General features: G+C 38.0%; 1 protein-coding gene across 1 annotated transcript in view; it reads right to left on the reverse strand.

Annotated features, from left to right (window-relative positions):
• Positions 1–6,966: 6,966 nt before the first annotated feature.
• Positions 6,967–22,459, reverse strand: part of HIBADH (3-hydroxyisobutyrate dehydrogenase) — an 85,024-nt gene continuing 69,531 nt past the window's right edge. Inside the window, exons 5-8 of the mRNA XM_032182883.1 lie at positions 20,712–20,845; positions 20,265–20,341; positions 12,971–13,127; positions 6,967–7,959 (exon numbers count right to left, since the gene is read on the reverse strand). Coding sequence (XP_032038774.1) covers positions 7,801–7,959; positions 12,971–13,127; positions 20,265–20,341; positions 20,712–20,845 — 527 coding nt within the window. The 3' untranslated portion in view covers positions 6,967–7,800. The remainder of the gene's footprint in view (positions 7,960–12,970; positions 13,128–20,264; positions 20,342–20,711; positions 20,846–22,459) is intronic.

Genomic DNA, 22,459 nt, shown 5'->3' on the forward strand with positions numbered 1-22,459 from the left:
GCTTACGCTGTAAAGGACACAATGAGCCTGTTTCAAGATGACAGCCACAGTTGTGTGGACAGAGCCAGTTCTGGCTCTTCCTCATGTGAAAGGAAACACAGATCACTCCTGCTTGCAGAAAAAGCTGAGATGCCGCAGTCTCGAAGTAGCACAACGACCGGTTCAATGAACAAATTCCTATTACCCCATAAATGCCTACCATCCCCATCCTTTTGGCTTACTGTTTATAGCTCCGCTTACTTATTAAGTCTGGAAGAAACAAGGGAGACACATTCATTATGTGCTTTCTGGCACTACTGGGAGCACATGGAAAGCGAGTAAGACCTAACATCTTATTTGCACACACACTGAAGGCCCACAGTCAGCTCAGGCACAGAGCTGGAAAGGGGATTTTAAGGAGGAAGTGCAGAAGTAGATTCCAGGCAGCGAGGGCCAAGTCAGACAAAGCTGCCAAAACTATAGCCACAAGTGGCCCCAGGGAGAGTTTGGAGAGGCTGGTGTGATGTTTATTGCTCAGACTTCAGTGTTGGGTGGTGCAGTGGGGGACAGAAACTGCATGCTGCTGCCTGGGAGCTCAGTAGCAGTATCTAAAGATATCTGTGGGCTCAGCGTCTCCATCTTTATCATGGTGCTTGAGGGAGCAGACTGTGGTTCCCTTATCAGTTTTACAAGGAACCACCTTTGCCTGATAGGCCGAGCAAGTCACACAGCCACAAGGCTCTGCCTCGTTCTTCTCTTTTTGCTGAACACAGACTCAGTTTGCATCCCCATTAGCTAACAGTTCCCTATCCAGGGACAAGCAGAAATAAAGTGTCATAGCAATGGAAGGTGCAACGTGGTATTAGCTCCTGAGAGAGCTGAAGACCTACTGGACACCATTTGTTTTGCAGTGTTTTTCTCCACTTTTCCTGGCACACATTGGCTATTTTTGAGCTCTAACAGTAAATGTGACTCCAACACAGACAAATGCAGTGGTGGGATAATGTAACAGCCTTGTTTGGGCGTCTGCATCAGACCTCAAAGCAGCACCAAACTCTTTGGAGAAAGTTGATTTTTTATTTTTTTTTTTTTAAATTAATTTTATTTATTTATTTATTTTTTTACAAGTGGAAAAAAACAACTGATATACTGCAGTCTCCTGGTTCCATGCAATATATAGGCACAAACAAGGTAGAGCTTGTATTGAAACCTGACTGCACAGGAATCCAAGCGTGTGTCTTAAATCCACCTGTCTGAAGCTCTAGCTTCCATCTCCAGTGAGTAACTGCAGTTAGTCTTTTTTTTTTTTGTGGACTATAGAGTGACTGGCTGCCTGACACTGTTACACTACACCAACAATTCACATCATGGATACCCATAACATATAATGAATTTTAAATCAGCAAAATCCTGTCATGCATAGTACAGGTGTACACATATAAAGGCACTGGAAATAGCTACTCACAGGCAAGAAGAAGAACAGGGTTAGAATATTTAGCCAAACAAGTACCCATATGGTATGTGAAGATATGGCACTAAGAGACATGGTTTAGTGCTGGGACTCAGTTGGTCAGCTGGGTGGTTGGACCTGATGATCTTGAAGCTCTTTTCCAACCTAGATGATTCTATGAACCTATTCTATGATTCTAGAGATATCCAGAATATGTCAGGAATATGGTGGGAAGCTGGGGATCTGAAAACCATTGAATAGGCCACGGTGTGAATTCCAAGAGACTGAGCATCAATGAAACAATCAGGCAGGTGACTCGTCCTGGGTATAGTGCAAACAGAGGAAGAAGAAATGGGGCACAGACTGCCAAGATGATGCTGTAAAACAGACAACAGCAACAACATCCAACACATTATCTTACTAAATATCTTGGTCATTGACAGCTAACAGCCTCTACAGCCATGGAAAAACATACGCTGGAGTCCTACATAAGTGGAATTCTACTATTGCTAGCCACAGACTAGCCAGTTTAGGTACTGGAAACAGCCTGTCTAGGTTCAGGTTAGCTGTTCAAGTATTTACCCAGGGAAGTCTCTGGGACTAGAGATATGTAAGCAAGGTACAGTTGGCTCAGGTATGCCTGCAACCAGTGACTGCAGCCCAGTTAACATTTTTAAATCATTTGGAAGAAGGCATCAAGACCAAAGTATGCAGCTCAGAGATTTTACAAAGCATTCTTTAAGTTACTTTCCAAATCATTTTCCAAATTGCTATTCTTTTGTTTTACTTGTCTGGTTTCTCCTTTGAATTTCAACAACGCAATTTTTTCAAAGCACAATTCATTTCATTTCTAAAAATACTCTAAAGATTGAAATATATTGTAACAATATTTGCTTTTCTTTCCAGGGTAGTTGCATTTCAGGTACCAGCAAACTTTTATATAAGTTGGTTTTGTCGAGCACTCCAAGTCATTTTGAAACCAGTGAAATTCATAATACATGCTAGAAGATTTATTATTTCCAGACCTACCATTTAGTTTACCAAGCAGAACACTGTCACCACTAATGGGAGTCTTAGCAAAGCTAAATGAAGAAACAGACTGAGTTATCTCTGACCTCAAACAAAAATCAAGACCCCATCTCAGGGTCAAGGTCAAAAGGAAGAGTTGGGTGTAAATGCGGAAAGAGCCAGACAGCTTTTTATCATGCAGTTGTTATAATGAGACATTTACTGCTTTAAAAAGGTTTATCCACCTGTTTCAATTTATTGCAAGTGCTCACAATCTATGATGAATACCAACAACAACGAAAAATCGTTGCCATATGGATGCCTAATTCTATGTCATACATCTACTGAACACACAAACCATAAAAATACTCATTCTCTGTCCACCTAAGAAAATTTTCTAAGTGTTGCTATTACTCTTATTGGAAAAAAATAATATGTAACTGTGCCAGCAGACAGGATGGTCTTGACAAATCATATATATAAAGCAACAAACCTTAAAAAATATCAGTAGCCTTTAAAGACCATACATCTGTTATGCTATTGCACAGAATGTCAAAGATTATCTTTGCTATTGAAAGCTCGAGCTTTTCAAAAGCAGTGCTTATTCATTTGTAGATGTTGAATTCAATTTCTCCCACTACTAAAGTATAGTTTTTCAATTTTGCAAGGCTTGCAGAAAGTTCTAAGGGCTTGATACTGAAGTCAATAAAAAGGCTTCTCCTTTTAAAGTCCCCTCACCTTAAGAGGGTCTTATCCAACCAGAAGTCTAAAACACTGCTGAGGACCCTAGCTCCACACATTGCTTCAATGCACCAAGAAAACACAATACAGACTTCTAAATTGCATCAAAGTGTCTATAACTTATTAGACAACCTTGTCTAAATTAAAAATAGACAATGTTCTCAGCTTTTCTTGACCAAAATTGAATTACATCTGTTTTATACAGCGTAAGAGAGAGTAAGGATGACATAAAGGGAAATCAAAAGCAATAGGTATCACTGCAGTCGAGTTAGTACCTTTTGAGTTGGGCCTGGATAGCTAAAGTCTTGCAAATCAAGGTGGAAGACAAAAAACACAGAAAGACATATTTTGCATAAATACAGTAGCCTTTGTGTGGTGGTAGCCCTCCTCTGCTTGCTCTAGGGGCAGCCCCAGTCTTTTTGTCCCATAAATCATTTAGTAAGATCATTTTGGGCAAAGAGATGTCAGATTTAAACAGATGAAAAGGTGAGTAGCTCTCTTCTCAGGATGGACGTGACAACAGCTATTCTGTCATCAGCAGCTCTATCATCCGCTGTAGGACAAGGCCGGGACAGAGACTGGCAATATCAACTTCAGGGGCTCCTGCTGGCTCCTTCCTCTCGCAAACAGCACCCCAGCTTTTCAGAATCCCAAAGCCAGCAGCATGGCACAACCCCTGCCTGAGGGATGCCCTTGAGCTATTCCAGAGCTGCATTTTGGCTGCATCTGTACTGGAATTACATGGTCATTCAACAAATGCTGTGAAATCTTGGCAGTATTGTGTAGTTAATGGCAAAATTCCCATTGATTAAAACAGAGCCAGAATACCCTGTACAATAATTTTACTTGGTCAGAATGCCTCCTCTTCCTCCTGAGGCTTGTAAGAGCCATAAATAAAGTTAGAGCAACATAGTACTCAGCAGTTTTAATAGAAGGCCTCCTCTGTTAAACGACCACCAAAAATAGTTGCTTAAGATGGGTTACACTGAATCATAAATGAGAGAAGACTGCTTATTTTTTTTTTAAACCATCACTATTTTTATTGGTTGTCAATGTTTCCCTGCTAGTCAATAAATGCATTTGGGATAGGTGAATTTCCAAACTAAGCATGATGGGAGGGCGTGTTTAACATTCAAACTAATTTAGAAAGAAGTTACCTCAAGATTCCCTTTGGGACATTTAGAAAATATGCAGTTAATTTGCTGCACCTAATTTGTGTGCATGCACTGGGAGGTAATTAGTGTAGAAATTTAACCAATTTTAGTGTCTTTCTGTTCAGCTCAACAAATTGCTGTTTTCAACACCTGTTTCTGTCAGTGACAATAGTTTTAGTCCTTGCTTAATTTCCAGAGAGCATAAGTATATCCCATGCAGAGCAAAAGATACATTACGTACACATGTACATGCAGAATAGATGTAGCTAGCATGAATACCATCACCATTATACATACCCAGTAATACAATATTCCCCTGCAGAATTAGGAAAAAATGTGTATTCTACTATAAATTGCATTACTGGCTTCAGGTATTGGATACTATTAAAGCTTTCAAGGCACTTTCCACAATAAGACCTATTTTAAAAGTTGTTTCTAACTTTGCCAAACTAACTGCTTGGTCTAAAATTTTACATGCTGGCTCTGTGCCCCAAAGCTGGTATTTTTTTGGTTTTTGTTTTTAATTTAATCCAAAATCCTCCTTTAAGAAGCAGACCAGAAAACATTTTGTAGGTTTGCCATAACAGCATTCTGGCAACTTGAGCACCTTATGCTTTGGAGTAGAAATTTAAAATTTGATCAGAGATTGTGAGAAAGGAGAAATGAACCCCAAGAAGCTTAAGCTGCAAGCCTTTGGGACAAACATAAAAATAATATGATGTTTCCACATGCTTAGCAGAGACTTTATGATTTCAGAAGCTAAAAGCTTCAAAGAAGCATATTCCTTTCCTTTGTGGCTCCCAACATTTATGTGAGCATGTAACATATTCAAAAAGCAAATGATTATGCTTTCTGCAAGCCCAGAGTTACCAGCAAACACGTGCAAGGTAACTGAGGCTCCAGGCTGTGGTGGACACTAGAAGGATGCCTCTCTCAGCAGTCCTGCTGCCAGCCAGCTCTCCAAGTCAAATTCAGAGGAGACAACTTTAACCAGGCCTCTCTCTCCTACCACTCCTTAACTCATCCATTTTAAATAAGGATCCTACCAGCAAAAACATCCTTTATTATGTGACCCAGATTCAGTATGAGACTAGGTCCCACCCTTTGTATTCTATGAGGCAGGAGTCCCATGGAAAAACAAGTTACACTGTGAGCTTGAAATACACATCTCATGTGGAACAATTTTAATCGTTTTTATTGCAGCTAGTTTTGTGTCTAATTTCAAGGAATGAACGGAATCCTACAGAAACCGTAGTTTTATCAAATGAGAGGGGAATGATTTTTAAAAAGTAAGATTGTTCCCAGTAGTCCCAGACTTGTATATAACATCAATGCACCCAAAAACAAACTCTGCATAACCTAGAAAGTCATACAGTCTTCAAACCAAACTGAAAGGAGATCAGATCAAGGGACCTTAAAGACCATACAGTTCCAATGCCCCTGCCACGGGCAGGGACACCTCCCACCAGACCAGATTGCCCAAAGCCCCATCCAGCCTGGCCTTGAACACCTCCAGGGATGGGGCATCCACAGCTTCTCTGGGCAGCCTGTGCCAGGGCCTCACCACTCTCACAGTAAATAATTTCTTCCAAATACCTAATACTCTCCTCTGTTAGTTCAAAGCCACCAGCCTGTGCCAGGGCCTCACCACTCTCACAGTAAATAATTTCTTCCAAATACCTAATACTCTCCTCTGTTAGTTCAAAGCCACTACCCCTTGTCCTATCCCTACAATTTTTGACAGAGTCCCTCCCGTGCTCTCCTGTAGGCCCCCTTTAGGTACTGGAAGGTCTCCCCAGAGCCTTCTCTTCTCCAGGCTGAACAACCCCAGCTCCCTCAGCCTATCTTTATAGGAGAGGTGCTCCAGCCCCTTGATCATCCTCATGGCCCTCCTCTGGACTCGTTCTAATAGGTCCATGGCCTTCTTGTGCTGGGGGCCCCAGAGCTGAATGCAGTGCTTCAGGAGGGGTCTCACGAGCAGAGCAGAGGGGAAGAGTCCTGTCCGTTGCCCTGCTGGCCACACTTCTTTTGATGCAGCCCAGGATACGGGTGGCTTTCTGGGCTGCAGGCACTCATTGCTGGCTCATGTTGAGCTTCTCATCAACAAACACCCCAAGGTCCTTCTCTTCAGGGCTGCTTTCAATCCATTCTCTACCCAGACTGTATTTGTGCTTGGGATTGCCCTAACCTAGGTGCAGGACCTTCCACTTGGTCTTGTTGAACTTCTCAGAAGTTCTCAGAAGATTACTGAATTGAGCTAATTCAACCACACAATTGTCTTATCTGAACGTGCATATATAAAAGGATCCATCTAACAACAAAAATTGAAATGTAAGTGCATGATTGACCTAGAGGCCAGAAATAAGTCTGAACTTAAGCAGATCTAGTGAAATCAGGAGTACTTATATTCATAATACTAAGTTTGCACCTCTATTTTGCAAGAAACAGTGAACAGCTAAGGTAATACATAGGCATATATATTACTATATGAATTTTACAATCACAAAAGCCTACTTTTGCAAGATAATCTGTGGAAAACCAAGCAAATTAAAATATAAGGCCACTTAGTATGTTTTTAGGTAATTGTGTATGAGAGTGCATCAAAATAAAAAGCAAATAATTATACAGAAAGAATTTACCAGTATAGATTTTTATTTCTTTTCAAAATAACGGGGTTTGAGGTTTATATTACTGCAATAGTTTCTTAAAGCAGATGTACACTTTGTTTAGAACTTCTACTAAGTGCTGTTCTTGATCTCTCAAAATGTGTGACAGAATACAAGAAAATACAAAATTGGGTTAGCAAAATACAATAATGGAGTTTTACGGGAGAGACACACATACTATGTTATTTTAACTAAGTCTATCAGATAAACATGCTGTAACAGCTCTCCACTTAGTAGCATGTGTCTATAAACTTAATCTGCAACCTGAACCCCAGGAAAAAATTCACTACTGATCAATCCAAGGCTAGTAGGTGCAAGGAAAAAAAATCCATCTCAAGCTGTTTCTGCATTGAAAAAAATAATCTTCCCTTTTTCCATAAAGTATTCACTTTCATTTTTAATAGATCACTATGTATCGTTAAATCACTATATAACTTTCCCATACTATTCAAGATTCACATAAGTTTTCAGCCATAATGTAAGTTATTTTATATGCAAACAATTAAGTGTTTAATAAAAAAAAATATTTACTTTATTTATTGCATCTAATGGAAAAACCATTGATGGTTCTTAAAAAAAGTGAAATTACTGTCTGGCTAAGTGCCAAACAACCCCTTCTTCTGGCTTGCTTTTTCAAGAACTGATGAAAAAATCCTGGAGTTCGTTGTGATCTAGACAACCAAAGATGATTAGTCTTATGTGATCAGGATGCACAGTATTTGATTAAACCCATATACTTCACAAACGAGCTGTAAGGATTAAAAAATGTGGTTTGTTATTGTGTCCATTGCCAAAGGACAGCTCACAAGGTTTCCTCCTCACGTAAAAACTGGAACACAGCTGAGAAGTCTTTCAGGGCATAGCCTTTTGCACACATCATCCTGTAGATCTGATGTGCCTGGGATCCCAAAGGAACTGGTGTCTTTGTGTTGGTGGCAGAAATCTGGGCCAGGCCAAGATCCTGGGAGGAAGAAGGAAAGAGAGGATGAGGGTAGAGAGGAAGAAGGGAAGGAAAGAAAAGGAGAAAAGATCAAGAAAACAAACAAACAAACAAATAAAAATGACAAGGTTATACATAGCCACATATGTATTATAGGTTATTGAGAAGAGCAGTCCACTGCCAACAAGTACAATACACCAGCCTGAAAATTTGAGTCCTGGCAGAAGGGAGCCTTGTTTGATTTTTCATTTTTAAACAGTAAACCAGGGTTATTCAACAGGAAGACACATAAACAAACGAAAACCCACAGCTCTGCAAGGCAAACAAAAAAATTTGGGACAGAGGGAATTTTAAGATTCTAGATCACCGACTGTGCAACCTGGTAGGAAGGCTCAGTCTTGTTTTCCCCACTTTATTATATCATCTCCATAAACAAGATTCCTCTGGCTATTCACTTAAGCATTTCACATCTGTTTTAATGGCATCATTTCCCTGTTTGGGTGAGAGGAGATTTCTTTCTACAAACAGATTAAAAACAAAGCTGGAGGTAGTTGAATAACAACGAAATTGAAGCCACTTATATTACATAGATTTACTGTAATGTGACCGTACAATTAATAGAAAAATGATAGGCATAGGTCACTTTGTGAATATGAATGTTTTGCAGCCTAACTGGAAGGATTTATTAAAGAATACTCTAGGGGACTGTCCTGGGTCTGTTACAACCTGAGATTTTCTTTAATGACTGAAGATAAAGAGATACAGAGAATAAGTCAACTGCAATTTTAAATACTAAGTTTGGGGCAAAAAAGAAGGGGAGGTTACAAAGAAGGTGAATTTGAAACCTGTCCTCCAAGAGTACTTGGTCAACTGTATAGCTGTAATTTGAAATAAATAGGACAGAAATCAAAGGCAAGTATCTGGTATGATGACTAACTACAGCTAGTTAGAAATAACCAGCTTCATGCATGCTGGACAGAAATGATGAGCCAGGCTAGAAGATGTCTTGAATTCTAAGCTGAATCAGGTATTAAGATCACCAAAGAAAGAACAGCTAACAAGGTCCTGGTTATATAACCAGATCTCTTTTCCAAGTATGAAAGCAATGCTTGCACACAAGGTTGCCTTTATAAGGTTTTGCTAGAGAAGAGAACTTGATTTTGAGGTCCACATTTGAAAAAAGCTGCGGAAGAATTCCAGTGTTACTAGTAAGTGCCTAGATTTGCTGTCCATCCAAGACTGTGTTTTTTAATAAAATTTGCAGTCTTTATTTTTTTCCTTTTCTTTTTAAAATAACAAATCTTTGATGCAGAAGAACTGAGAGACTGTAGTACTGCTGAGAGCACCTTTGGCTTCTCAAGGATGACTTACAAGACAGGTCTTTACTTTCTGTGCGTCTGTATTTGAATTAGCACAAGGAAATTCAAGATCTTACTCTGCTCTCTAAATGTCACTTCGATCTGTAAATCGGCTCTATAAAGGTCATTCTGATACAAATCAGAATTATAGTTACTTTTCCTATTACCCTTGAATGACTTCAAGATCTAGGAAAATGGGAAAAACATGCGTATCAGATGCCACAGGACCCAAAATACTCTTCATCTGCATCAGGGCAGATCACTCCTTTATGTCCAGCAATAACCGATGATCTAACAAATCTAAGAATAGTTACTTTAGCCTAACTTACAATAAGATATTCTATGACATATTCCTAACCTCTCCTAATCCATCCTTGTGAAATCTGTTGCCACGTTGCTCGTTTTATTCAAGACAGCTTAAATCATATAATGCAACAGTAGAATGGCAAAGGCATCCAACTCCAAACTAGTGAAGGTGCTTCGTTTTGGTAGCAGTGAGCTATTTTTCTCTGAAGGGGCCAGCACAGAAGCAATCCCTGAAAATTCTGAATAGACTGCCAGCACATGTACCATTTTATAAAGCAGGTGTGTTCACTTTTTAAATGAAACTCAGGCTCCAAGATGGTTGAAACATTAGACAGCATCTTAACGTTTATATAGACAAGGACTCCTGACTCCAAAGTGCAGGAAGATCATGGTTTTGTTTTATTTATTTATTTTAAAATCATTCTATAAATTATAGATTTGAAGGAAAAAATAATACAAACTATAAGTAAAACTTATCTTTAACTTCAAGTTGTGAAGTATTTTGCACCTTTTCTCATGAAGCTGGAGACTCCCTGAGTGAACTGATACAAAACAGCTCCGAAAGAGATTTGCCTTCTGCTGAACTTTTTGGAGAAGTAAAAATCAGAGAGCATAGTTTATGGCTCATTTCATACTCTTTGGAACTGATATAATCTTCCAGATGTCTCACTGTACCAACTATTCTGTTCTCCTTTTCTCAGCTTGGAATAGGGAAACAGATTCTCTTTCAGGAAACAGTTGCCAAAATATTTTTTAAAAATGCCAAAAAATGATCATGGTAAAAATACATGGATCCTTAGACTTATTTTGCAGTTGATGTAACTGAAACTCTGCCATTCGGAACAAAGCTTGAAGGCAGTCTTGTCATCAGTCAAGAATACCATGATATAAATCTCACTCTTCTCAAGATTCAAGACATTTAATCAGTAACTATGCTGTGAATATAGTTGGTTTTTTGACTCTTTTAAGTGGCAAAAGCATGCTTTGTACTTCCCACAAAAAAGTCCCCAACCCAAATAACCCACAAACTACATGATCTGTCACATACCAGGATGAAAGGGATTGTAGGAAAAGTAAGGAGGAATGTCTTAAAAAGGTCACCACTGCAAAACATAATACCCCAAACATGATCAGCTTTGTCTTGACTCCTTACTCATTCAAGTAATCTTCCATCTATACTGAAAAACATAGCATTGTTGAAGAGGCATGAGAGGAATTTATTGTCTTCTTATTGAGGATTTCAGCCTGAAGAAGGCAATCTTTAGGCTGCTTAGCAGGCAGGATGGGCAAGAAAGGCATAGTCAGAAGAGGTCAACAGCGATTATAAAATCTCTGAGGAACAATCCTCTTAGGTATCGATGATAATTTATAACCCAAAGCTAGCAGTTTCAACGGACACAAGCCAAGCTGCTATTACTCCTACAGCAGGAAACTTCCTGAGGAGATGAAGGTCCCTCTTAGAAGTGGAAAAATCACTTTTACAGAGAAAGTTAATGGGAGGGAAGAAGGGAGAGGAATATGTGCCTCCATCCCATTTATATTTTGAGGTTATTCTGGACGAGACTAACAGGTCTGAATCACAAGAGAAGAGTTTACAGTGTGAAGCAGGGCACAATAGGCTGAACATACTCTGAAAATGGCAGATGATGAAAACAAGAGCTTTGAGGCAGGGCCAAGACCAGGTTTCTTATCTATAATTGATAACCCTGCCAAACTCCAAACAGTAACCTGAAGCATTTTATAAATTAGTAATTTAAATAATGCTTTCTTGTCCCCTATGTCCAATGACATGAACATGATGTAAATACTGCTGTTTTCCAATATTTTAACACATACCTCAAAGGGATGAAAGCTCCTGGCTGTTAGTGCGTAAGTGTAAAATGCTGAAGGCCAACCACTGAGGGATTTTGAGCTGCACAGTATTAGTGAAATTTTTTGGTGCTGCCACACACCAAAACACATAGGACACTTGGATTGACAGAATTTGGCTAATTCCACTGAAGTTAGGGCAAACACACTAACATAAATCAACTGCATAACTACAGGAGCAATCGTTTTCTATCAGTAGGCAGGCATTACATACAGGAAATGCAGCACTGTGGAGATTTGCATGGCAATATCTGTTTTATAGCCACCTCTTAGAACAGCGTTTTAGTTTTAAGTGCTTAATCCATTCACACAGTACATGGATAAGCTGAAAATGGCCAGAATGCCTAACCAGTTGGGAGCACTCACAAACTGGTAACCATGAAACTTGTCCTGTGCGAATTCAAATTCCTCCCTCAGAATAGTATCCCCATGAAACCAATCTTCAGAGTGTGAAATGGTTTCCTGCACTTATATGCTTACATAATAGATCTCTTCCAGGACTGTTTTTGTAATTTACCTTAGGCAACCACTGTGCTAAAAGCAGAAGCAGTTCAAAAGTCAGAGCCTAACAGCTCTTTCTTCCAACTACGTGTCCTCATCAGTAGGATGCATAGTCCTGACCTCCTTGCCTACTTTCCTCTGGCCTCTAAGAATTTTGCTTTCCTGACCACAGAGTGACTCAGGACAGTGCTTTTCCTAGAACAGCCAAGACTGTGGCAGTGAGTGTATCCTCCTGGGATGGGACTGCTGTAAATTACAACTTCCTTGTGCTGAGAAGGACCTAAACCCCAGATCTCTCACTTTGTAGAAAAGTAATTTAGATTGCTAGGTTATTACTTGCACGAAAGCACTACTTCTTCCACCACCACCACCAATTCAAGAGAGGTCAGAGCACGGTGTGTGAGCACCTGCAGAAAATCATAGTCTGCAGAGGGTTGGGGTTGAAACCTGTCTGCCTTCTCCATTCTACATGACCTTAAGCAAAAAGACAAACACTTAAGCAGTTGGCTCAGCAAGGAAGAGGATGCTAGAGGGGACGTCTGGTGGCACAGCTTAAGGTATCTGGAAGAGATTGGGCCAAAAGACTTGGACGGTTATGCCATCACTGGCACATAATCAGATCAGCAGGATTTTCCTGAACTGGTAGCTTGAGCTTAGGCTCCTAAGTTCTAGAGAAGTCATGTGAGAGCCACCTAAATGGCTTTCTGAATGCTGCCTTATACTCACGTCCATCAGGAGTCCTCAGACAAGTTAGAACTCAAGCAGACAGTGCATACAAACTCACTGAGTGGCTTTGCAGTAATAGCGGCTAGGAAGAGACTGGAGGTTAAAGAAAAAACCCCTTACGCTATTCATTAATTCAGAGCTACAATAAAAGGTTGGGTTCCCTTCTATTTACACACATACATTTCCCTGTAATTATTACTTTTCACTAAGAAGAACGTTTGCTAGAAGCCCAGAGAGAAGCAACTGCGCCTTTACATGCCAGTATTACGTACCTTAGCCATGAGTGTTGTTCCAAAGCCGCCTTGATAATTATTAGCAGACGGTACTCCTTCCATCACTCCAGGAACAGGGTTGTATGTATCGCTTGACCAACAGCGACCTGAGCTCATATTTAGGATTTTGGCCAGCAGCTTTGGGTCAAGCCCTAATCTGTCAAAGGTCAAGGAAGAGAAGTGTTAATGTCAAAATGCGCAAGACATGGGTGACTTGTTTTATATCTTAGGACCCTACCATCATTTCTCTCCCTTTATTATAAGCCATGAAAAATGACACAGTATTGATATTGGGGGTAGGGATGTTGTATCTTAAATTAAAGAGCATCAATCCACCATTTAAGCAGTAGGTTTTCAAAGCTTTTTTCCTTTTGCACTAAGCAAAGCCCCTTCACCTAGCAATTCTGAAAGTGCAAGTGAAATAAAGGTCCTCTCAGAAGTGCAGTTCACCTGTATTTCAATTACAATAAGGCATTCTCTGTGCTGCTAGCTACTAGGTCACATATCTGTTCTTCGTAGCAAAATTATATTCTCTAAAGCTGAACAAAGCAAAGGATTCACAAGCAAGTGAGGCAGTGTTAAAATATTTTTACAGTATGTTTATACATGCACACTAATGTATCTTCATGCAAGCAAGATGACACCAATGATCCTGATCTAAAAAGAAAAAAAAGATACCACACCTGCTAATGTTTCTGAAAAAATATTACTACTTTACACATCTGTATGCTCTTTGCTTTGTTATTACTAAATCTTCATTATATACGCTTGCTTCTGAGGCACAGACATATGTTATCTATTCACAAATATACATTATAGTTCTGGGTCAACTGTTGATAAGGTTACTGATCCTGATAAAACAAAGCTTGTCCAAGTAGAAACACCATTTGTTCTATCACAGAGCTGATGGCATAAGCTGCTGTTCAATAAAAACCCTGAAGGTATTTTAACATTACAATTAACCATCTTCGGTATTTGTATTTTTGGGGGGTGGAAGGGATCATGGAATTTGGGTTTATGCTTTGGAATTTGTATTTATGCTGATATCAAGCTATAAATATAATTTTACACCAAAATAATTTATAGAAACAAAGCATTTACCAACAATTATACCTACAATTTTATTTTACACCATTTGTGTTTATACCAGCATGTACAGCAACAATGACAAGCAGCAGTCTATCTGGCCCTGTACAAATGTTCAGCTACAGTCATACAAAAATAATTAAATAAATAAATCAAAATAACTATCTTCAGTAACTATCTTCAGAAACAATCAAAGAGGAGAAAAGGACATTTTAAAATGGATATATCACAACCTACTCCGGCATGGATAAGCAAGCAAGTTAACAATAAAACACCTTTTCCACACAGTTCCAGTGGAGCTTTAACCTACACAGAAGTCAAGACTCTTTATGTTAACTTTTAGCACATACTTTTTGCAGATCTCCAGAGCCATGGGGATCTTAACATGGCTTCCAGGCTCTGTAGAGCCCAAGGTTAATTTCTAGGTGATTAAAGCTCATTACCAATGGAATAGTTGCTAAATTATATATCTATTTATTCTGATAGGCATTTAAGGCTTGAAAAATCTATGTCAAATAATTGCCAAAGCAAGATCACTGTCTGTACTGCAAAGTTACGTGTTTAGCATTACTGCTGTACAGTCTTTTTTTTATGACTTGCTGCACCAGCCCCTGTAATTCAATGGGAAGTCCCCTGCTGGCCTGAATGGGATCACACTTTATTCTCTTCCTCCATTTTGAACCCTCTGACTCAAATGAATGTTTTCAATTGCCATTTATTTTTTAAAAACAAAACAAAACAAAACATCTTCCAGCACCAATATGTCTTCACAGTATTTTAGTTGTACTTATATCCTGCAAAATGCATCAAAATCTTCATCAAGAACCTCTTGGAATAAATTCTCTAATTGTTGTCACCCCCCCCCCAAAACAAAACAAAACAAAAACAACCCCAAACGCATTGGGAACAGACAATGCCTGAGCTTTCAAGTACAAAGAAGTTGATTTTTTTGGTTTAAACAAATCTCTTGGCTTGTTTGCTTCCTTATTGTTGTTACATCCCGATCAGTATTTTTAGCAATCTAGCTACATGCAGAGGTCCGTAATTACAGCTGCAAGACGGAGAGCTTATTATTTCAAGATGCATATAGCCCTCCAGAAGAATGCTCTCCTCACAGTATTCCAGCTACCTCTCTGTAAAAATACACTTAAAAAGATATATATATGTTTGTTAAATACGTAAAATATTGTCTGCACTAGATCTGGCATATTTTTGCTCTAGCAAAAGAAAAAGATAGTGTCAGTTTAAATCCCTGCTTCTTCAAACTTCGTTGCTCTTAAAACACCACACAGATTCTCTTCAGGAGACCTGAGCCTATTTTTTTTTCCCCTCCTTTGCAGCAAGTGTATCATTAATAAGAGCAAGTTAGAAGTGCTTTGCATTTCATCTTTCTGAGGATTCATCCACTGGTGCATATATAACTGACAGTTAAAATTAGACATATATTAAAATCAGTTACTGAAGAAGTCCTCTGTCTTCCACTGTGCCCAAAGCTTGTAATGGTCTGAAACCAGCTAGAATATACAGTAATTGTCATTCAGTGAGAGTCTATCCTAGAAAGTCATGCTTCAGTGGAGAAGACTGAGTTTCCATTTGAAATCAACAAATTAATCCAAGACAGGTATCTGAAAGGGCAAGTTTAATAGGAAGCAGCTACTGGGCTCTCAACCATGATAAAATGTTATTGCTGTTTCCCTGTAAATTGGCTGGGAACATATGATACTCTCTGCATAAGAGCTCCATTGCTGTTCGGGAGATATACTGCTCAAGCTATCAAAATGATGACAGTCTGCCAGTCCCCATAACAACTTGCCATTGGACGTGGCAAGAGCTTGTGCATGCGCATGTGAATTTACAATTACCAAAATGTTCTTCTCCCTTATAAGCAGAATAGAAGTCCATGCATTAACTGTACTTGTAATAGAGCACAAAAGCAATTCCTTGCCTTGAATTAATGCTTCTTCAATAACATTCATAATGAACTGAACAGCAGAAACGAAGCAGTGGGCACACATATACACACACAAAAAAAGGTGAAAATAGGATCCATCCCTTTGAACCACTTCTCAAAACTCAAGTTTTGCTGAGCTTTAATAAAATAATGTACTGAAATTTTCACACACTCCTCCTCCAAGAGCTCAGTCTGGAAAAGAGATAAAAATTCTAATGGCATTTTAGAAAAAAAAAAAAAAAAAAAAAAAAAAAAAAAAAAAGATACCTCCTGGTCTCATTTTGGGGTGTAACAACCAAAGTAGCTGAACTGTTGAGTTTCCCATCTTGAGGTGTTTCTGCTAAATACCACATGAAGATGCAAATATTAAAGCAGAACCCTAAGACCCTTCTACCACAGCTAAAAATTATTTTGCCCGTGTCATGCTAAACAAGATACTTGCTTTCAAGTGTCATTAGAAACCTGAGCAAGACTTGGCTGTAGCCCCATGTGGAATAGAGCAGAGCCACAGTGCTCTTGGAGGGATTCTGTTTCAAGACATTCTTTCTAAAATTTTCAGTGGAGATGTGTTCAGGGCTATATGCCTCAGACTGCAGCACAGGCTCCTTTCTATACTGTCAACTCCCTTTTCTGCTCCTTTCTTCCATCTATAGCCCAGGGATGCTCACAGAAACCAGATCTAGAGACTGAAACTATGTATAGACTTGACATCAGAGGGTGAAGTCTTCCTACTTTATAGATCTAAAAAAAGCAAGCAGGCACAAAACTAATACGCAGTAAGATTACTTAGGAAAGAGCACTCTTTGCAGCTTTTGACACAAATCTGGGTGCTACCATAGTCCCTTCTAGTAGAGAAGACTTTTCTCTGCTGTTAGAAGCCCACAAGTGATTTTTGCAGCAAGGCTACTGCCAAAGACCACTTACTGCTGTCCTGGTCCTTTATATCCCAACCATATTAAACAATCTTGTACTGTCATGTGGCAGCACATGAAGCCCTTCTCTGCATCTCTAAAGGGACTGCAAGCTGCCTGACAGGCAGCAACTTCCATCTGACCCAAACATAAACTAGGTATCAGCAATAACTCATTTCCAAGCTTTATTTTGCTAGTATTAGACATTGTTACACTGGAACTGAGAGCTTGGTAAATTACTGACATGGAGATGATCAGCAAAAAGAAAAAGAAAAAATAGTCTCCGGCTGTGGACAGTATCAATTAATGTTTTTATTTCTTATTTGTGAAGTTCACATGTATTCTGCGTATTGGTCTGACACTACAGCATTTTGCAACATGTACGTTATCCATAAAACTAATAGCAGTAAAAGCTACTCAAGAGATTTTTTTTGTACCGTTCAGTTGCATTATGATGCTAGAAAGAACACACAAATGAAAATGTAAATTAATTTCCAGAATGTCTGCCACACCTTCAATAACTTTTAATGGCAACATTCATAAAGCATCAGGAAAGTAATGGGAAAACAAAACAAAACCATTTCAATAGTCAAAACTCAGACTGTATTTTTTTTTTTAATAGTTACAGAATCTAAACTAAAGCACTTCCAGTGAAAGTGGACATCTTCATTAGTAAATTAAGTAATTAGTAAATTAAGACATCTTAATTAGGTAATGAAGATGATATTAAAATAAAATAGAAAAGCAAGTAGAATATAAAAGAAATAACTACGTAGCAATATTGCCCGTTTTTCTGAGAGTTTATTGCAGAATTTTTATTCACTAATGCCAGTTTTCCTTCCTCCTCACAATAATCAGTTTGCTGAAGTTCAGAAAAATTCTACAATTTCAAATATAAATAAAACAATAGCAAATGTAATTTGAACACCTGAAATTAATAAAATGAAAATTTAGGCTGCATGGTTAATGAAAACAATAGAGAAGTGGTTTATTAACAGAATTAATGCCACACTGTTCTGAAGACTTAAGCACAGATATATATCGATTCCTGAAAGGCCCTGTGGTATGACTTTCTAGTTACATCTAGTTTAGTCAGCAATATTTTGAATAACTAATTATCCAAAGTCCCACAAATTCAAGATTTAAATGATACAGCAGGTAAATATAATGCATGACATGAAGGTATTTTATATTCTGTCTAAAAGTTAAGAACGTGTATAAGCTCCAGTATTTCTATTACAAGGTTTTTAGGTTTGCAGAGTCTTTTACCATTATTAGGTTAGAATTGGACTTTTTTTTTTTTTTTTAACAGATAAGCATCAATCTAATAAACCAAGTTCCGCTTCTAAATCTCTCCGGACTGTGTAGTCAAATCATCCTCTCAGTTTTAGACTTGGAAAAACAAATCTAATTAATTCATTTAAAAGGGAAAACTTAACAATTAGAATTACAACTGTAACTTGCATGTTAGAAATTTGTAAACACCAGAAGTGGAAAGCGCTTATTCTACTTACATGCAGAAGTCATCTCCAGGATTTAAATCATAGCACATTAAAATTAATGCAAGGGTTCCAAATTACTTCACTTAAAATTATTGCCTGTATCTTAAACTTGATACAGTTTTTGACTAACAGATTCTATTCTTCATGTTATTCTGGATACAATCAGCAGGTTTCTTCTACAGTAAGTGCAATTCCTTCTTGATTACCGTGATAGTAAGGTAGGAAAGTTAGTATCTTGTCACCTCCACATTTCTGATTTTTGGTCAGAAATGCTGAATATAAATTCAGCCAAAAATGATAAAATGAAAAATAAAAATTCCAAAACCTTAAAGCTAAAGTAGCTTCAGACATAAGTCATTCTGCATTCAGGGATTACATGCCCAGAATATTTGTGTTCCAAACCTCTTGATTTTATTTTTAACTATAATAATTCCTACAAACTTAAGACAAAAATTTAATGAAAAATCAGTTGTATATGCTTTATTAAGTGAAGCATGACTTAAAACAGAACCTGATGAAAGCTTTACACCATACTGGTTTGCAATACTTGTATACAATGCTACTGTTTTTATTATGGGTTGATACAGACGTGCTTCAGTATCTTACAGACTCTCAATTTTAAAATGTAAATGGTACAGGATATTGATAAACCAATTAGCACTGATGCAAAGCAAATTCCTCTTTTATCTCAATTACAACATGACAACTTAATAGGTCAAGATAGTCTAACATCTGAGACAAGGGCAATTCAATAAAACAACTGCATCTTGATATGGTAATTAAGAGGAAATGTGAATCCATTACACTGCCTCGTGTATGTGTGCACATGTAGGCATTCTTTTTTTTATTATTTATTTAAGCATTTGATGCCCTCTTGCTGTTTTTATAGTATATCAAATCCACATGAGCACACAGTCTAAAGCTCAGTTGATAACTATCTACAATATCTGTAGTTTTAGCAGGCCAATTGTAAGGATGCAACTGTGCAGATGAATAATTCATGAAGAACACTTGAAAGATACACAATTGCAAGATAATCTCTTCAAACATAAGACTGCATATAAACTTACAAATGATTTAGATCTGGCTAAAAGAATTTATGAAGATTCAAATACTGTGATAGTGAACTGGTTCTTGCATGCCCTGTATTTGAAAAATCTTAAACACCAGAGCAAAATAAATAAGCTACTATTGGATAGGATATTTTTTTTTTTTAATACATTGCTGTACGAGCAGCAAGTCAAATGCACCGCCTGTTAAAAAAGAAATGGTGCTTTTAGCATGGAAAAGAGCATAGTGGAACATACTCCAGCTTTTCAACAAAGTAGTAGTTTTGGCAATTACATTAAACAACAATGACAAAGTCTGACAAAAATGTTATGTTCTTTTGTATGCTTTAATTTGATACATGCACCGTATTGGAAATTTTACTTTATTTTGGAACAATTTCCCAAAGATAAACAAACCAACAAGAGTATCATACTCAGAATACATTGTACATAAGCTTAGAATCCAATAGTTACCTCTGTATTACCTCTGCTTATATATATAATGTAAGACAAACATTATTGTACAGTGCGCTATAACAGAATAAACAAATTCTTATCTTCAGGTGCAGAATGGAATGATCTATACAGTCAATACAAGAGAATATTTCTGTTCTGAAGAGCCCTACCTTAGTTAAATAGTATCTTTAGCACGTTAATGACTTTTATAAGAGAATTTCTGGGCAAAGTGTATCTATGCTGTCTAATCACCTTTGTCTCAGCAACAGTCAGCTGTAAAACACAAGATTGTGAACACAGAAAAAAATCCCTTCAATCCAGTATAAGAATCAAACAAACCTGATTCCAAGATTCATAGCCTCAGCAGTTCCAATCATACTGATGGCCAAAAGCATGTTGTTGCAGATCTTTGCAGCCTGAAAAAAAGGTAAACAGTCTATTAGTTCTTGCATTTTCTAACATAAACATGTTAAGTTTATGCATAGGTAAAATTAAGTAAACCTAAATTTAGAAGAAACAAAGTTAAAATCCACGTCCTCTAAGAAGTATAATTTAACAAAGCAATGTGAAAAAACACTGGGTCAGATGTTTTGGCACTAAGCTACACAACATACTAGAGAACAGTGCCAAAAGATTATTTTATAAACATGTGGTTGAAGAATAAGGAAACGTGAGAAGATAATACATGCATTTAGTTCTGGAATAAAAAAGTGGATATCATTCAAGAAAAATAAAGCACCAAAAATAAAAGACTGAGATAACTATCAAGCCCTCAGCAAGCATTACCTGTCCAGTTCCAACCTCTCCACAATACACCACATTAGAACCCATGCATGTTAGCAATTCTTTGGCAGCATCAAATTCCTGTTCCACTCCACCAACCATGAAAGTAAGGTTTCCAGCTCGAGCAGCTCCAACACCTGAATCAAGACAACATTGGATTTAATAGCAATATTTTTTTTCTTCACAAAAATCTTAACAACTTCATCTTATCAGGAAGGGTCTGATGATGCAAAATTTATGTGTTTAATACTTCCCTTATGATGAATCCCTCAGATGATGTAAAAGTAAGCCTATATCCTAAACACTTACAGGATCTTAATTCTCAAGCATTTGATGAAGATAAAGCCACCTTATGAAAGGCTGTATCTTCAGGAATACTGGCAGATAAACAATTCACAAGAATTACAGAAAAGTGGCTCTATAATTTCTTATGAAGAAACAATCAACCCTTTCTGCAACCTTGAACTCCATAAAATTAATTGTATCTGAATAACTAAATAACATTTCTGTTTTGTCAAACTACTCTGAATATGTGAATATGACTATTCACAAACAATTGCTCAAAGTTAACTCCACTTTTATCAGCTTTTCCAAACCCCAGGCTAAGTTTTATCAGTGCTTGCTGATTTTTACATAACTGAATATCTAAAAGCCACAGACATGTAAAACAAAGTGCTTGCCTTCTGAATCTTTGCAGTTTGTTAAGTCTCTCATCTAAAGCAAAGTTCTACTTAATTTCAGAAATGTTTAGTTTTCTATGCATAAACTTAACACATATACAACTACATAAAGAGCTATGCAAAACCGATGTAAAGATGATTGACATTAGCACACATATGAACATATTATTCCCAGTTTTATTCTGAAAAGTCTATCGTATCTTTACCATGGGTCGGGAAGAACATACCCCAAAACTGACCAACACAACAACTTCCTCACTGTTTTTCACTTCAGCAAGAGGTACAGACAATATGAATTCTCTGTGTTATGCATCAAACTTTGACCTATTAAAACGTACAGCTGTAGAGAATGGCCCGTTTTCAAATAAAACATGCTCAACTAATTACAGTGGTCCTTCAAACGATGCCCAGGTGAAATGGTTTGTTCTTCTGTATGGGATGGACCATTCTGCTTCTACAGTAACGGAAACTGCTCTCCAGCTATGATTCACACTTCTTTTTCGGCAACTATCTACTATAATAACCATTAATAGCTGTTTATATAGAAATAGTTTCCAGGGTGTAACTGGAAGAGCCTTCACTGAGCTAGATGTTATGTAGTGACAAATGAAAACGCACTCCTAAAATGGGATTTCACAAGTTTTCATTTGTACCTGTTACCTCCTGCCCTGTCACTGGGTACCACTGAGAAAAGTTTGGCTCCCTCCCTCCCATCAAATACTTCTAAATGTGGATGAGATCCCCGAGCCTTCTCCTCTCGCTGCTAAACAGTGTCAGTTCTCTCAACCACTGCTCACAAGGAAGATGCTCCAGTCCCTTCATTTTCTTGTAGCGGGGAGTCCAGAACGGGAACATCCAGAACAACTCAGGCAGACGCAAGCTTTAACCAAATCCGTCCATACATGCCCAACACTCATTGCTGCTCCTAAAACAACACTTGTAATATATACAGTGGTGGAGGCCTTTCTGTTCTGGTTAAGAAACACCCTATTTGTAGCCAATCCTTAACCTCACTTGAACAACTCCTCTGCAGCCAACTCATGTGGCAAAACCCAGGAACTGAAGGAAGAG

This window comes from Aythya fuligula, chromosome 2 (assembly GCF_009819795.1).
Source record: "Aythya fuligula isolate bAytFul2 chromosome 2, bAytFul2.pri, whole genome shotgun sequence".
Taxonomy (NCBI): domain Eukaryota; kingdom Metazoa; phylum Chordata; class Aves; order Anseriformes; family Anatidae; genus Aythya; species Aythya fuligula.